This window comes from Bacillus rossius, chromosome 7 (assembly GCF_032445375.1).
Source record: "Bacillus rossius redtenbacheri isolate Brsri chromosome 7, Brsri_v3, whole genome shotgun sequence".
Classification (NCBI taxonomy): Eukaryota; Metazoa; Arthropoda; class Insecta; order Phasmatodea; family Bacillidae; genus Bacillus; species Bacillus rossius.
In genome coordinates, this window is record NC_086335.1 from 69,895,071 (window position 1) to 69,912,178 (window position 17,108).

Here is a 17,108-nt window from a genome sequence, read left to right on the forward strand (position 1 = left end):
CCATCTCTAGGGCATCGACTTGTGGTGGTCCCTAGCGGACAAGTGTCGAACTCTTCAAACACCCCTTCCCCCTACCGTTGAACGACCTCGAGCTGCAGTGAATGATAGATGGGGGGTGCGGGGAATGGCAGCGGGCGACAGTGCTGCGCTCTAACGTGTAAATAACAACTAAGACGATACAGGGTGTTACGGCAGCGCACTGCAGCGGTGAAGTTCCCAAGCTGCTCATCATACGCTTCTGAAAAACGTAGAGTAAATCCTATCCACTCGCGACTTCTATACAAAGCTAAGACGAAGCAGTCGTTAAGGGCGCCTCCAAGTGCGTGCGGGGCAGGCAGGCTCGGCCTTACTGGCGCCTGCAGTGCGACAGCCGCGGGTTCCCTCGGGGGCTCGAAGCCGGTAGCTCCAGGCGAGACAGGAACAGCTAGGGCCACACGACGAGTGCAGGCTGAGGCGGGACAGTGGTGCCGGCTCTCTCTCGTAGCGGGAAACCCGACCTTGTGGCTGTGCTCCAGAGCACTGGCTGTGCTGACACGTGGCCGGCAGTCTCCTGGAGCGGGCGGAGGGCTAGAGTGACGGTCTCTTGCGGGGAGAGCTCGCAGGGGCCGTGTATCATCCCACTCACGTCCACAAGCAATCATTCACATCGGTCGCAGATAACTCTAGGAAAAGAAGTGACTTCTATCTTTATTCATCGCAAGGCCCTCAGCAGCGCGTGGGTTCGAGTCCCTCCCGCGATCCCGCTAGAGAAACACATTTTAACACCGCCTTATAAGCAGGAGCGTAGGAACCATGTCGGGGGGGGGGGGGGGGACAGGGGGGACGTGTCCCCCCTGTACTTTTTGGGTGGAGGGGACTGTCCCCCCCAACTTTCTAGAGCGTGATATATTTATTTTATAATATTATTCTGCCCAACTTTATTTGTAATTTCTTCACTCTCAAATTTTATCTTAAGGAAACAATAATAATTTTAACATCGATGTATCCAATGGTTAGATACAAAAACTGCTTAAAAAGCGCTATTTTGCACTTTTAAAATCAAAAATTTCCGGTGGAGGACCCCCGGAACCCCCGTCTTAGTAAGAGGGGAATGGGTTTACATGACATCAAAATCATTATTTGTCCCCCCCCCCCCCAACTTTATGATCACAGCTACAGCTACGCCAATGCGTCATAAGTAACCCAGTATCACAGACATCCACACATGGACAAGAGGCAGTGGGCGGGTCCTTGGTTCGATGCCCGGCTCTGGCACTCGGACCACGAGGCCCGCAGCAGCTGTGCTGACAGCACACTGTGTCGCGGTGTGGTCTGACTGAGCGAGCAGTCCGAGCGCCTTACCTGTAGGAGTATCACTGTCGCCGAGAGGCAGCTAGCACAGGCTGGAGCACCAGCCAACTAGATATACACGCACAGCTGACTGCTATCGCTGCGTCGCACCGCGTTATCTTCCTCGGACTGCGCGCCTTGCAGTTCCCACGAGATCGGCTTGATTGGAAAAGTAGGGGGGGGGGGGGGGGGGAGGGAAGTACAGGGTGCGAGTTCCAGGAATACCCGCGACGATACAACTCCAGCTCGAAAACATCGACCCCCCTTTAAACTTGTTCTTAGCACACAAATTCAACACGGTTGTAGGGAACTGGGTATACACATGGGAAACAGATGAGATATACAGAGTCGGCGAACCCATTAGGTGAGTCAGGTGACCACCCAGGGCGGCAACTTTTTAGGGGCGGGGGAAATAAATCCAAATATTAGTACTTAACGATGTTCCTCTCCCCACTTAATTACAGTACTGAACCTAACTTAAAGTCAAAGGAAAGTCTTGTGTAAAAAGTTAAACCAATCAATGTGTTTTTTTTATTTTAAATTTTTACCTTTTGTCTTCTCTCTTCTCATAACTCATGTAACTGACTTCAATGTGGCGTGGTATAAAAATAATTTCTTATTTGGCTGTCATTGATAAACTGCATTGCTATAGTGCAGTAAATATAAGTAACGGGTAGATAGATGAGATAGCAGCATAGCACTATATTTTTATTTTTAAGATAAATTTAATTTTCTTATTAATTTATGACGTTTAAAATTTGCATTTTCATAGTTTGTGGCTACACAATATATTATAATTATACGTTTTTTTTTATTGATTCTAGAGATAGCGTTCTTATCGAAAGTGGGCGTTTGAAATGGTATGAGAGATTGTGAATCTTTATTCTTCTTATCTACAGTGTACGGTAATTTTAATTCGCAAATGTGGTCACCTTAGTTAAGGGGAGGGAAATGTGACTTTTGCCCAGGTGGCGAAAAATACAGATTGTGTCAAGAAAAATTTCGTTGCATGGTGCGCGCGCATCCTAAAAATTAACTCTCATTAACGCGTCTAAAGAAGTATAACTTATAAAAAAGAGCCTAAAAGTATCGCTCTATGACACAAAAAAAAATTATCAAGGAAACATCCATGTGACAAGGGAGCTTCTGTAATTCGCACTTGGCGGGCAATGCTTTTAGCCCGGCTAATACAGCAATAAAGCTATACTTTATGTTTCCGCGCATGCGCGGGATCAGCAGGGGAATCACGGCCGTCACTCCACGCAGTATTCACTGGCGAGTGCTGGTTAGCCCAGCAGAGTTGCCAACATATACACTTTTATTACTTTCGGGGAAGCCCACGATTGTCAAACGGCCGAACGGTACCGAACTTAAACGAAGCTCGCCGCTCGCTCGTGCAACTTCGTGGTCAGAATACGAAACACTATTTTATAGTTTTTAAGTGTATGACTCATCCTAACCAAACTTTCGTTTTAGTAACCCTTTCCTAGATGTGAGAAAACCTATACCCTCACCTCTTAAAAGAAACGCATTTTTGTGAGGATTCTATTTATGCTGCATACATGTCAGGCATAGTAATATAATGAACATGGTTCGTGAATGAACACTTCAGAAAATAAAAATTTCCAATATTTCATGAATGGACATATATTAGCATTGGGTGCGACATACTGTTTTCTCTCCGCGAATCGATTCATAAATCATACGTTTTAGGAGGGTCGTTACCACAACGCCGAATGTCAAAATTGACCACAACGCCAACAGCTAGAAAACTGCTGTGTACCACAACGCCGAAATAACAACTGAATGAATTTGTGTGTGTTTCTTAAATTTACCTTAACGCCGAAATACCACAATCAAACCTAACCTTACCTAACCAAACCTAGCGTAATATAACCTAACTTAACCAAGCCTATCCTAACATAACCTAGCCTAACCTAGTCTAACCTAACCTAACCTTTGTGTCAGTCCTGCAATGACATTTTTCGGCGTTGTGGTGCGTCCCCGTTTTAGGAACACTAACCTGAACGACACACCGGTAGCGTCCCTTACAATAGCAAACACGTCATTCATATTGAGACCACACATTTATTACTGCGCAATTCGCGAGCGGTGACTGTGTGGTGTGACCGGCTGCGATTATCGTCCAATCAACGTGCGCCCAACACGCGAGCCATTGTCCGACGCAGCATATAACCGCGGCGCTGCAGCACGCCTGCACTCAGCAACCGAGGCGCCACCATGAAGACCGCAGCAGTTCTAGCAGTTCTCGCCGCAGCGCTGTGCGTCGCGCAGGCGAGTCTCCCTGCAGCGCGCGGTGTTGCCAGGTCTCGGAGAGCCCGGTGTTGCCGGTTCATCTCTCCGCGGAGGGACTCCCGCCATTAAGGGATATTGCACGTTCCAGCCATTAATTTTACATTATTGCGATTCCTACCAATTTATTACTTTATAAGCACCACAGAATACTTGTTAAATTTTGTGTCAAATATATTGTACAAGTAATGATAATTTAAATTTTTGTCCGACTAATTCCATTATAGTTACCTACTCTCTAGAAGCTAATATTTCTGTACTTCTACAATAAGATAATACTTTACTTACACACATTTATTTTTGAAAGATTTCTCTTTAAATATCTGGAATCAGAAAATTACTAAGAATATAGTATGGCTAATTTTTCCTGATACAGAAATAAAAATATTCAAATATAAGAAAGACCGGTTATAGGTTTTTTAAAATAAGTAAATCAAGTTTTTTGACAGGTGTTTTCATATTACGGAATGTTTAAAATGCACCAAATAAATAAAAACTTTCTTTCTGAACTTTGTTTTGCATAGGTTTTAAAATTAAGGGAGTTTTTAAAACAATCTGTTGGCACATCTTTTCTAAAAACCTGGCAACACTGGCTGCTTTTGAAACCATAGACTAACGATGAGTAAGACCGCGCGTGGAAAATGCAAAGTTAAGAGATTTGAGGTCCCAACAGTGAATGGACCATACGCAAATAGATCTGTCAGCAGTTGGGGTGTAGTTGAGGTTATAGCATCTCTTAACTTGGTCTTTGCTTCAATTGATATTGAGATTTTGTGACAAGTAAATTGAAATAATGCTGGTACTACGTCAAAATACAACTTGCCATTTGATAATTTCAACAGAATCATGTTTCTGTTTGAGTACTATTTGTAAACTAAAAATGCATGTCATTAACATAAGCATTTTTTTACAGTCCTATTGGCAAATAATCGTGAGCCAATGCCGGAGCCATGCGCTGAATGTAAGACTCGTTCTGTGACATCACAAGTCTAGGTATTATCTTTGAAAGATTTGTGCAATGGGAGTGCATGACTTGATGTAAGTTTTTGGACATACGCCATTGCTAAAAACTTTTTCTGTTGAAGAAAAACTAAAAACTAAAAATAAAGAAATATATAAATAAAACCCAAAAAAGACAAAAAAACACAAAATTAAGCAAAAAATTGCTGTTGTCAACAAGGATATAAACACTACAAAATATTCCGTGACAGGAATATGGTCAACAAAACAAAGAAAAACAAAGAAAAATGTACTAAGAGAACGAAAAAACCCACAAATGATGACGACACAGAAATATTGAACCCAAAAAAATTCAGCACAACGGTTGAAACGAAACAAAGCACGACAAAACGAAAAGGAGAAACAAACACAATAATTTACAAAAACAGAATAGAACGATAAAAAAAACCCACAAATGATGACAGCACAAAAATATTGAACCCAAAAGAATTCAGCACCACAGTTGAGACGAGACAAAAAACACGACAAAACGAAAAAAACTATTGGTAAAACTATTGTGTTCGTTTCGTTTTTTTCGTGTTTTTTGTCTCGTCTCAACTGTGGTGCTGAATTCTTTTGGGTTCAATATTTTTGTGCTGTCATCATTTGTGGTTTTTTTATCGTACTATTCTGTTTTGGTAAACTATTGTGTTTGTTTCTTCTTTTCGTTTTGTCGTGTTTTGTTTCGTTTCAACCGTTGTGCTGAATATCCTTGTTGACAACAGCAATTTTTTGCTTAATTTTGTGTTTTTTGTCTTTTTTGGGTTTTATTTATATATTTCTTTATTTTTATTTTTTAGTTTTACTTCAACAGAAAAAGTTTTTAGCAATGGCGTATGTCCAAAAACTTACATCAAGTCACAAGTCTAGGGTATGCTCGATATCGCACTCACCGAGTATTATGTTTTCTACGAGGGAAAATCATTACAATGATTTGTTTGTTATTATTTGTTCAAACTTTTGTTGTACTTTTGCTGTTTTGTTTTAGCTTGACGTACGATAGATGTTGTCGGCGCATGTCGGTCTGAGCATATCATTGACGAACGCAAAAAAAGGGGGGGGGGGGGGAATTAGGGGGGGGGGGAGAGAGATATATACCTCTAAGTTATGAAATTTTTTTCAAAATATCAGTAAAGACAGTTAGTTACTGTGTGAGAAGCCACATCACTTATACTGTAGGGTATGTGTCAAGGGTGATGGTGTTAATAGTAATGTATATTTTTGAATACATGTGTTAAATTTAATATATTTTTATTTTTATAATACTACCCGTACCACCCTTCCCCAAAATAACTACTGTATCCACCATTGGAGCAGATGTTCAGCAGACACACCTGTACTTGGCGAAAACGTTTTGCTACAAGATGTGTGTCAAACCACTGTAGCTTCACTTCGCTAACTTGGTCGGTCGAATGATGTTTAAATCGGCGTTGCCATTAACAATTGAATCATGGATGCATAGTGCCGTATTTGCGTTCTCATTGGCCAGTATAGCATGTAGAGGAACCTCTACCGACCATCTGCAACGATAAAAGAAACTGTACCAAACATTACTACAGTTTGTCGAAGTCTAAAAAAAACAAAAAAAAACCAGCTAATATTTATGCGAAATACAGGCGTGTATAACCCCCTTTATTATGACCAATAACAAACCAACAGTAACCGAATGGTCGAAACACATGTACTAATTATTTAGATTAGTTTTTGATTCCGCATGTGACTATTTGCAGGTCGACTCTTCAGTGGAAGATATGTGGGAGAAGATTGACCCTGAAAAGAAAATGCGTAAAGCCATGGAAGAGTGTCAGAAAGAACCCGAAAAGAAAGTTGATTTGAGTAAGTACACGCATTCCTATACACCTATAGTTACGCTCATCACTGAATGACTCTGCAACGCCAAAAATATATGTAGGCCTATACATTTGAGACAGGCGTATAAAAATATTAGCCTACTCCATAGAATGTGTATACAATAGAAATTTAAAGTCTAACAATAGAGTAATCTTTGCAATACAGCTACATATGTACATCTAAAGTATTGGTTATATCCTTCATTTTTCAATGGGTGCGTTAGGCGCTGTACGAATAACTATTCTTATAATAACTAAAAAGGCTCATATTTCATAAAGTTTAGCTCTAAACGAAAAACAGTGAAAAATTTTCCTTTTTTGAGAAATTAAATTTGCGTCACTGGTATGAATTTTGTACTTATGTCCTTTAGAAAATCTTTGTTTTTTCTATGAAGTTTTTAATTTAATTAAAAACCTGCTTTTTTTGTCTTATATAATATATGTTTGCATGTCCATAAGTTTGTTTTGGCAGATTTCATTTTTTGTAGCTTTTTGATATTTATTTTATATTCTTCTATTGTGCTTGCTGATAACATCAGTAAATAGCACAGATGTACTTAATACAAATATATATATATATAATATATACATAATTTTCTGTCAAATATTTTTTATATGTACCAGGAATAATTTTCATTTGCACAATATTAAAGGAAATTGAAATTTTCATGAAAATGTCGCGTGTATTAAATTAAAATGTCTGTTATGTTCATTATTTTTTCAACGGGAGCGTTAGGCGCCTTGCAACCTCCTAGTATATTTATGATGACGTCTAAATAAAAATTAAGGTAGAGAAATTTAGGGTTCAACATCTAATTTGAATCGTGGTCATTAGAGACAGTTAAAAAAAAAAAGGGGGGGGGGAGGTTGGGAAGATGAGGATAGAGCAATGACGGAATGCAGTTGGGAAATAAATGGCGAGGTTTAAAAAATAATTGTTGGCGGAGGGGGGAAAGGGGGCTAGTATCCTGGGAAAATAAACCCACCCTCGGCAATTTACGCCACGTTTCACTAAAGGTTCATTATCACAAGCTTGAAAAAAAAAATTACTAAAACTCTGTTTGGACCTTTTTTTTTACAAAGAAATTTATTAAAATACTGTCCATCTTGTTAAAATTCATTGAACAGTTAATACTTTGGCTTTGTGAACTTTGGTTCGCGCCAGCCGCCACAGATGGCAGCACCGTGTGTTTGTTACGCATTTCCGCTCCTCGACTTCCGTCGCATTCAAATGCCGTGTACCGAGAGCTGAAATGTTACACATCAAAAAGAAAGTATATTTTTGTTCGATCGTCACTGGCTTGTGTTCGAACATTCTCGTAGTGACGGCTGAATTCCCGAGCCCGAAGAATGCCGGTAACTCAGGTCTACGGGTGTTGCGCGGTGGAGCGACGACAAAATTATTTTATAACCAATCACGTTCCACACATCTGTGACGTCAGCGGGACAGACTTTTCCGATTAATAATATTTTTTTTTATATTTCCTGCTACCTCCAGTCACAGAACTGTACATGTATTCCAATCTTGAAGAGTTTTGACTAAAATGATTTTTATATTAATCATAAAAAAACTGTACTACTTCTAAAAGCTGTGCGATTTTACTGACAGAACCGTCTGTTTACAAGGTCGTGGGCTGTATGTGGATAAAACACTGAATAATTTTGAGGTCGAAGATTTCATTCACATTTTCATATTCTGATATCAGATGACAGGTAATAAAATATTTTGTAACATTTTCATTGATACTTCAACTGGCATCTACTGATGCGGTGGTCCTTTAAATGCACATCCCACAACGCTAGATACGAATTTTAAAATGTCCTCACACACTCCATATTATTTTATAATCCTGCAGGATCGAACTTATACGTTTCAAAATTTCCTAAAATACACAAAATGTTTGAAAAAATGAATCGCATATATTGTGAACATACATGTGTCTTAGTGCCAAACGAACATATGTTTGGAAAGTAAAAATTTTGAGATGTTATGTATAGGTAATTTTGATGTTGAACGGCACGTGATTTTTTGTGTAGGTAATCATTTAGGAGCACTCTACACTTGTTTAATAATGTCGAAAACACAAAACAACCCTATATTTGGGTTGGGAGCAGTAACATTTCGCAACTTACTCAACGAACTTGAACAGAACCGAGACCATCTAAGAATAACCGACAACTGACTTCTACTATCGGGCGAAAGTAAACACTGTCGTTCCTCGTGATGACTTTCTGTGGAAATCCATTCTGCACCATAACCTTAAACTTTTCCTTTTTTTTTTAGATGGATATAAACTAAAAATAAATTTACCGTAAAATTTGAAACTAAATAGGCTTTTCAATTCGTTACGCCTAAGCCTTACAGTTTACTAACATTTTGATAATGTTTCTTTTCCAGAGGAGTGCGAAAAACAATACGCAGCCAATGAAGTTTCAGAAGACTGTAAGGTATGAACATTGTTCATGTTTTAATGACTAAGGAAACCCATCCTTTTGGATACATTCAATTTTTAAATAACTTTTATTTGAATTTTAGTTTGGTAAATATGTTTATTAAAGTAAAATTAACATAATGAACCCTCTAAGGAAAGTTTATTTTAAATCTATATACTTTAAGAGTATTGTTACAACTATAAACGCGATTAATTGTCTACTTTCAATGATTACACACAAAAAAGTATATTTATATTTATTATTTTCTGTGTTACCTGTCGTTTACATATTTCATTTCCCTTTTATTGTAGAGAGTGACTTCTTTTGATCTAGGTTTTTACAGCATTGAAAGCCCTCTATTTACAGTAGTTTGATTTTGTATTTGGTGGCTTCCATAAAGAAACAAATAAATAAGTAGTTACTTAACGTAAAAATCTCCTTCGATGGCTGAGTGCATTTAAACGCTTGTAACGAACTGCGAACCCAGTCCATCAGCGGTGAGCAGTGCAGACAATACTTAAAAAAATACTTTGAGAAGTTTGGTGCAATTATTATGGGATGTATAGGTATGTAACATTAAGTATGTTCGAACGCACGGGATGGCGTGGGTACACAGATCAAAGGGAAGGAGATGTATCATGGTAACACGTGTCTGCTCTAAACACGCTGTGCTTTACTGACTACTAATGAAAAGGTAAACTTCTCTTGTATGGTGAAATAAACTTGTGTTTTGTTTTTCAGTGCCTTGCCAAATGCGTGATGGACAAACTTGAGTTGGTGAGTAGCCTGCAGATAGCACATTCATTCTAAATACGTAAGAAAGAAGTATGTATGAAATGTTATCTTACGTTTACTTTAAAAGCTGAAAATTGCATGAACCTATTATTCCTTTCGCAAGCGGCGGGTAATGAATGCATTCTACTGCTTCAATAAACACGATTATTTTATCATATATGTGGGGGGGGGGGGAAGAGAGAGAATGTCATCTTCTTGCTTATTAACATGTAAAATTTTGTGAATTAAAAAAAAACTACGCACAGAGGCTTACAAAGACTTAAATACATGTATTAGAAACTAAGGGTTCATGAGCTGGGAAATGTCAGGGTCTGGTTTCGAACCACGTATCCTCGGCGCTAGAACGGCACGCAACCACCGAGGATATCCCGTGATGCTCGTGTGTGCAGTGACATAGACATAGACATCACTGGACAGTGTGTATGCAGTGACATAGACTTTACTGGACGACACCCATGTCCCGGCATGGCGACACCTGGTCGGTCTGGGGTGCTGACCACAGGATGTCCCAGTTTCAATGGTACATCGCAACAGTTTAAATTAGATTATTTGCAACAGTCCACACATCAAACATGAAGGTACACTAACCTAGGGTTTTTCTTACAAATGTCCAAACATGTGGACCTTTAGCTACGCGGCACATATCCAACCTTTAAGTCGAATTCTTCCCACACTTTGGTTAACACGTCCGGATTAATGGAAAGGAATTAACCTCGTCAATTCTGTGTCTCAACCCTGTAAAATCATTAGGTAGCGGCGGAACGTAGACACGATATTTTATAAAGCCCCAAAGTAAAAGAAAAAAAAAACCGCTTGGTTTTATGTCAGGTGATTATGGAAGCCGACGAAAAAGAGCTCTGTTGTCTCGACCATTACGACCGATCAAACGGCCAGTGACTTCGACAGTTAAACTTTAAACGAAACTCACGTTGAATTACAGATTCACTCTCATTAAATTGCAGAACGCAAAACGCTTTTCGCTCAGGAGTCGCCATTTTGCGTAGGCGGTGCTGCAAGCGAGAAAACAACAAAGCAGTACTCGTGCATGCGCTTATCTCAAACTGCTTGAGTTACTCTTTAATTGTGACCTAGGAACAAACACTTTACAACGCTTACAGTTGATACGATTAAAATTTATGGTTGGAATATTCTTTTATGGTCATACTGTAGTGTGTTTAGGTATGCTTCAGTCCAAAGGCCATCTTCGCCCTTAAGGCTCGGCCTGACCCACCAGGTAATTCTGTTTCAAGGGGTGGAAACAGGGGATGGGGGTGGTTTTTCCGAAATCTCACCTAGACAGTGACTTTCCCCGCGTTTCAAAGGTCAGGAGTGCTAAATTTAATCGAGATCGGATAAATAGTTTAAGAACGCATACGGGACAAACAAACAAACAAACAAACATTAATTTTTGTATATAGGTTCTCTAACAGCTGTAAACAATCACATAATTGTTTATAATTACTATCACTTGCGTAAACATTTACAGCTCGAAAATAACGTGTAGTAAATATATCTGGTGATATATGTCATGACCCAGCAACAAATGCAAGAGAGGGTTTACAATCTGCAGAGCGGCTGTGTCTTAGAGACGGGGGTGTCCAACTGTCCAGCCTGGGTGTCCAACTGTCCAGCCTGGGTGTCCAACTGACCAGCTTGGGTGTCCAACTGTCTAGCCTGGGTGTCCAACTGTCCAGCTTGGGTATCAAACTGTCCGGCTTGGGTATCAAACTGTCCAACTTGGGTGTCCAACCGTCTAGCCTGGGTGTCCAACTGACCAGCTTGGGTGTCCAACTGTTTAGCTTGGATTGCCTGGATTGCCTGGATTGCCTGGGTTGTTCAGTCCCTGAATTGAACAAATCAAACTCTATTCAAGTCAATGTGTCACTTTTCTACAGGTGTTTCAGCAATCATTCAGATTAAAATTTGAAAACTCTCATAATTTTTCCAGCTGTCAAAAGTATGAATGTTCGCTGAATGTCTGAAGGGACACTTTGTCTTGAGTAGAGTTTACACGCATGGACATCAACACGTCCATATTGCAATCACGTGTTAACCTGTCTTTTTTTTTCTTCCTCAGACTAAAGACGGTAAGATTGCCCACGACGAAATACAGAAACACATCAATGAAAAAGTCGAGGATGAAAACACAAAGAACATCGCTAACAAACTCCACGAGAAATGTAAAGATTCTGGTAAGTGACATCTCGATTTCAGCTCTGCGCGAACTTGTATGCATGCTCCATGAATAGTCAAACTTTTTTGAACGCTTCACGAAGGCTCGAACTTGTATGAATGCTCTATGAAGAGTCGAACTTGTTTGAATGTTCTTTGAAAAGGCGAACTTGTATGAATGCTCTATGAAGAGTCGAACTTGTATGAATGCGCTATGAAGAGTCGAACTTGTATGAATGATCCATGAAAAGGCGAACGGGAGCTATGATGTATGTCAGGCATGGAGATAGAAATAGAGATGGCATAATGATACGTAGTTGAAGTCACTTTCTAACCTTGATATCGCCATATTGTTCCACCCTAAAACATTTCGGAAATTGTGCTTGATATCGTCAGATGATGTTTAGTTAATTACGAAGTAGAATCTCCATCGCTAAAAACTAACTTTAATATGTATATAAAAAAACCCTTCTGCTTGAAATAAGTTGTCTTAATTTTTCTGTTACTAATGACTATTCGTTAGGATAGGGTCATTTTGAAAATGAAAGAACAGGGCACTCCACGAGTTTTCCCCATTAAAATTAATTGTTTTGGTTATTGCTTGATTCTTATTTTAAGCTAATCAAACAAATTACGTTAAAAAGAGTTGCTGTTCGTTCAATTTCTATTGAACAAATAACTTAAATTTAAAGATTTTTTTTTATTTTGCTTCTTAGTTCGTACAACAATAAAAGTCCTTAAGAGGAGTTTCAAGCAAGTTGGATCTCGAATTAAGGCCCCCGCCTACCCGGGCACACATGCGGCGTGCACAGCTTCAGAGAAACAACGCTATATGAAATCTGCTCGAGGGTCTGTTTACAAAAAAAAACCGAGGGCGGAGGGGTTGCCCTGCCTCGTGTTTGTTTTGTTTTCAAACTGTGTTGTTTAGGAGAGTGAAAATGGCTAAAACGCGTGTAGAGTAAAACCAGAGTAGATTCTAAGCATGAAACTCCCCCGGTACAGATTCTTGAAAGCACTCAGTATAAATATAAAAAAGAGAGGCGCCGAGATGAGATCTTGCGAGCGAGTGTGACGCTGTGTTGCAGACAAGGGCGAGGGAGGCTGCGAGGGTCCGTACCGCTACACGCTCTGCATCGTCGCCAACTGCAAGGTGAGTGCCTCGCCACGCCGGGCCATCTTAGTTCAGAAGCTAGGAGGTAGGTCTCGCTAGCGTCGCCAACTGCAAGCCGAGTGCCTCCCGGCTGGCTGGCGCCGTACTGGGCCATCTTAGTTCAGAAGTTAGGAGGTAGGTGTCGCTAGCATCGCCGACTGCAAGCCGAGTGTCTCCCGGCTGACTGGTGCCGTACCGGGCCATCTTAGTTCAGAAGTTAGGTGGTAGGTGTCGCTAGCGTCGCCAACTGCAAGCCGAGTGCCTCCCGGCTGACTGGTGCCGTACCGGGCCATCTTAGTTCAGAAGTTAGGAGGTAGGTGTCTCTAGCGTCGCCAACTGCAAGCCGAGTGCCTCCCGGCTAACTGGTGCCGTACCGGGCCATCTTAGTTCAGAAGTTAGGAGGTAGGTGTCTCTAGCGTCGCCAACTGCAAGCCGAGTGCCTCCCGGCTGACTGGTGCCGTACCGGGCCATCTTAGTTCAGAAGCTAGGAGGTAGGTGTCGCTAGCATCGCCGACTGCAAGCCGAGTGTCTCCCGGCTGACTGGTGCCGTACCGGGCCATCTTAGTTCAGAAGTTAGGTGGTAGGTGTCGCTAGCGTCGCCAACTGCAAGCCGAGTGCCTCCCGGCTGACTGGTGCCGTACCGGGCCATCTTAGTTCAGAAGTTAGGAGGTAGGTGTCTCTAGCGTCGCCAACTGCAAGCCGAGTGCCTCCCGGCTAACTGGTGCCGTACCGGGCCATCTTAGTTCAGAAGTTAGGAGGTAGGTGTCTCTAGCGTCGCCAACTGCAAGCCGAGTGCCTCCCGGCTGACTGGTGCCGTACCGGGCCATCTTAGTTCAGAAGCAAGGAGGTAGGTGTCGCTAGCGTCGCCAACTGCAAGCCGAGTGCCTCCCGGCTGACTGGTGCCGTACCGGGCCATCTTAGTTCAGAAGTTAGGAGGTAGGTGTCTCTAGCGTCGCCAACTGCAAGCCGAGTACCTCCCGGCTGGCTGGTGCCGTACCGGGCCATCTTAGTTCAGAAGCTAGGAGGTAGGTGTCGCTAGCGTCGCCGACTGCAAGCCGAGTACCTCCCGGCTGGCTGGCGCCGTACTGGGCCATCTTAGTTCAGAAGCTAGGAGGTAGGTGTCGCTAGCGTCGCCAACTGCAAGCCGAGTACCTCCCGGCTGGCTGGTGCCGTACCGGGCCATCTTAGTTCAGAAGTTAGGAGGTAGGTGTCGCTAGCGTCGCCGACTGCAAGCCGAGTGCCTCCCGGCTGGCTGGCGCCCCGCCGGGCCATCTTAGTTCAGAAGCTAGAAGATAGGTGTCGCTAGCATCGCCGATGAATGTTATTCTATCAAGAATCTGGTTTGAAGAGGCCGATCCCCGAACCGAGGCAAGCAAGCACGTTGAAATTATGAATACACACGCCTTTAACCTCTAGGCTACGAAATCGGTTGGAGAACAAACAAATCAATAAGGAATAGTATTAGTGACATAAGGGAGCGCTGTGTCCAATGGCCGGGAAGTCTGGCTGGAAACAGTGGCCACATATTATTTATTTTATTTGTTTGTATACCCCGGCACATCTCAGCCCAGGGACGGATATAGGATTTCATTCGCCCTGGCCAGAATTACAACTAGCTCCGCGCCTATACTCCTCAATCATCATCACCGAACAGCAAAATGCACAGGAAAGCAAGGGGCTAGGTCCAAAACATGCTACAACTCAAAATTCAGAAAAAAAAGTTGTGAAACAAAAAACATTCAAGTCATAACATTTTCTCAAAATCACGAAATAAAACAACAAACAAACATTTATTTATGTTCCCCCCCCCCCTTTTTTTTGTTGACAAATATTTGTAGTTACCTAGCTGTAGTAATCACCCCACGATAGAGTTTAGATGCTCTGATTTTAGACATAAAATGTAAATTTAAAAACTTAGATACGTAAATGTGATTGACCTTTTATGAATTTGGTTTTCAGGCGGACAAGGAATGTTACAAAGAAGATAAAAAAGAGTGAAGAAAATGTGATTGAAAATTTGAGAGCTGGGAAAGGTTGAACGCCATTAAATAAATTGTGTATTGTTTATGAAATAAATAATATTTAAGGAATATTTTGTTATAATTTATTTTTCCTTTATATGTTTCTTGTCATAAGAAAAAGATCTATATTGATACGAATATATCTACAGGTGTAGATTGCTTGGTACCTATTTTTTTCTAGAAATGTTTTGGAAACTTCTATAAGCTCCTGGAACATTTTAATAACTGAATTTACTTAATATCCTATATGTTCGCCAATATTAAAAAAAATTCAATTAAACATGTTTTCATATTTCATGTAGCAAAATTGTTTTTAATGTTTTTAACTTAATGAATCCAGCATTGAATGGCTTAATAAATTTCATATTATGTCAATAAAATTAGTATTGCAATTATTTTTGAGCTAGGATTTTACGTAGACATACGTAATTTTTTTTGGACAACGGATTAAGGTAATATTAAGATGGTTAAAAATAAATTCCGACGAATTTGATACCATGAAATTGTAATTATTTTTATGTTAAATATTTAATAATTAATAGTTTCATCAAAAATTGATTCGGTCTAAGTTTTAGATAAAGTTCTACAATAAATTATAACGGATTTGAAAGTATATTTTTCTACCCTTTTTATGTCCACTCCTTTCAGTAATGGTTTGTTGCATAATATATATTTTTTCTTATTATTGTTTCAGTAAAAATATTTACGAGCAATGGATGGTTGTATCAAAAATTATTTCGACAAAATATTTTTATAATAACAAGTAATGATTTTTTCTTTTCTCTGACCCTTGTTTATTCCACCCCTTGCAGTAATGGTTGATCGTATATGGTTGTATAATTTAAAATTTTACATTAAAACAGAACAGATTTAGTGTGCATGTTACGGAATATATGGATTTTTTTAAACTCCCTTCAACAATGGAACAATGGCTAGTCTTATCAAAAATTGTTTCAGTCAAAATGTTTAGATAACAAATAATAGGACGCAAAATATGTTGTGCCTCCGAAGGGAGTTTATTATTTGTCCACCAACCCTTGTTTTTTCAACTCCTTGTATTTACAGTGGGTCGTATAAAAGTTTTATTCAGACAAAAGATACACTTACTACTCCTACGAGTTAATACATTCAAACGAATGTGCTATTTGTCATATTATGGGTGTTTCAGCGATTTTTCTCTTTTTTTTAAAAAAAACCTACCACATTTCTACCCTATTGGTCACATTTTGCCTATTAACGAACTCCACCGAGATTTTCCACTGCTAGAATTTATGTATCAGCTTAGAAGTGGGTATACAATTGTTGTATAAATGATTGTTTTGAGAATGAGGGATTTTTTTTTTCGAAATTCAGAAGTACCAATATTTCAGATATGTTCAGTAATAATATTTTAACGGTAATGTTACTATTATTTTGAAGGTCTTGTGAAAAACTTCTTTAACGTAGTAACGAAGGCAATAGTTACATTACTTTCTTTATTTTTGGTAAAGTGTACAAAATTTCACCAAGATCAGAATTAAACTGTACATTTACATAAATAAAAAAAGGTGCATTATTTTTCCACTGAATAAAATATGCTTACATTGTGTAAAATAAGAAAATTAACTATGCATTTAGTGTTAAAACACATTTTTTTGTTTTATCAATTACACAATGACAGGATTACAAGGTAATTTTAAAGTTGCTGTTATTAATCCTGCAACTATAGATATCCAGGATAGTTTCGCCATGACAAGGTTTAATTTTGTTGAAAAATAAGCTTGGTGCGTCCCCCGATGTTCAGAATCACGACACGCGGTCTACTTGTGACGTCAGCCTGTTCCACATCCGAGGCAGGGTGGGCGCCTGACGATCTAGTGATACATACAGGTCCAAGTGCAACCCACTTACTGACTAACACACAATTTAGCTTTTATATATTTTATGTACAAAGTAAATATTTTTTAAATTTAACTTATTAAATTTGACTGGTTTTTATTTATAATATGAATGGACGATAGTGCTAAAATTATCTTATTCAAAACGAAAAAAAAATATTTTTGCAAA

At 39.9% G+C, this 17,108-nt stretch overlaps 2 protein-coding genes across 3 annotated transcripts in view; one reads left to right on the plus strand and one right to left on the minus strand.

The window, feature by feature from the left end:
* The window catches only part of LOC134534331 (uncharacterized), a 19,603-nt gene extending 16,022 nt beyond the window's left edge, over positions 1–3,581 (minus strand). The window contains exon 1 of one of the 2 annotated variants that reach the window (XM_063372728.1): positions 3,353–3,581. In XM_063372728.1, the coding sequence (XP_063228798.1) occupies positions 3,353–3,417 (65 nt within the window). In that variant the 5' untranslated portion in view covers positions 3,418–3,581. Of the gene's footprint in view, positions 1–1,341; positions 1,461–3,352 lie in introns of those variants that run through there. The other variant, XM_063372729.1, reaches the window with a different exon arrangement.
* On the plus strand, positions 3,519–15,131 carry LOC134534334 (general odorant-binding protein 56a-like). The gene is made up of 7 exons (XM_063372730.1): positions 3,519–3,624; positions 6,372–6,477; positions 8,890–8,939; positions 9,666–9,701; positions 11,797–11,911; positions 12,977–13,041; positions 15,001–15,131. Exons 1-7 carry the CDS (start codon positions 3,571–3,573, stop codon positions 15,037–15,039), a joined length of 465 nt encoding a protein of 154 aa, XP_063228800.1. The 5' UTR covers positions 3,519–3,570; the 3' UTR covers positions 15,040–15,131.
* The last annotated feature ends 1,977 nt before the right edge of the window (positions 15,132–17,108 follow it).

Excerpts from the sequence above, each read along its gene's own strand:
- LOC134534334 (XM_063372730.1), top strand. The coding sequence starts at position 3,571 with ATGAAGACCGCAGCAGTTCTAGCAGTTCTCGCCGCAGCGCTGTGCGTC. Across the intron at positions 3,625-6,371 it reads CAGCGCTGTGCGTCGCGCAG|GTCGACTCTTCAGTGGAAGA; the intron begins GCGAGTCTCCCT and ends GACTATTTGCAG. Across the intron at positions 8,940-9,665 it reads AAGTTTCAGAAGACTGTAAG|TGCCTTGCCAAATGCGTGAT; the intron begins GTATGAACATTG and ends TTTGTTTTTCAG.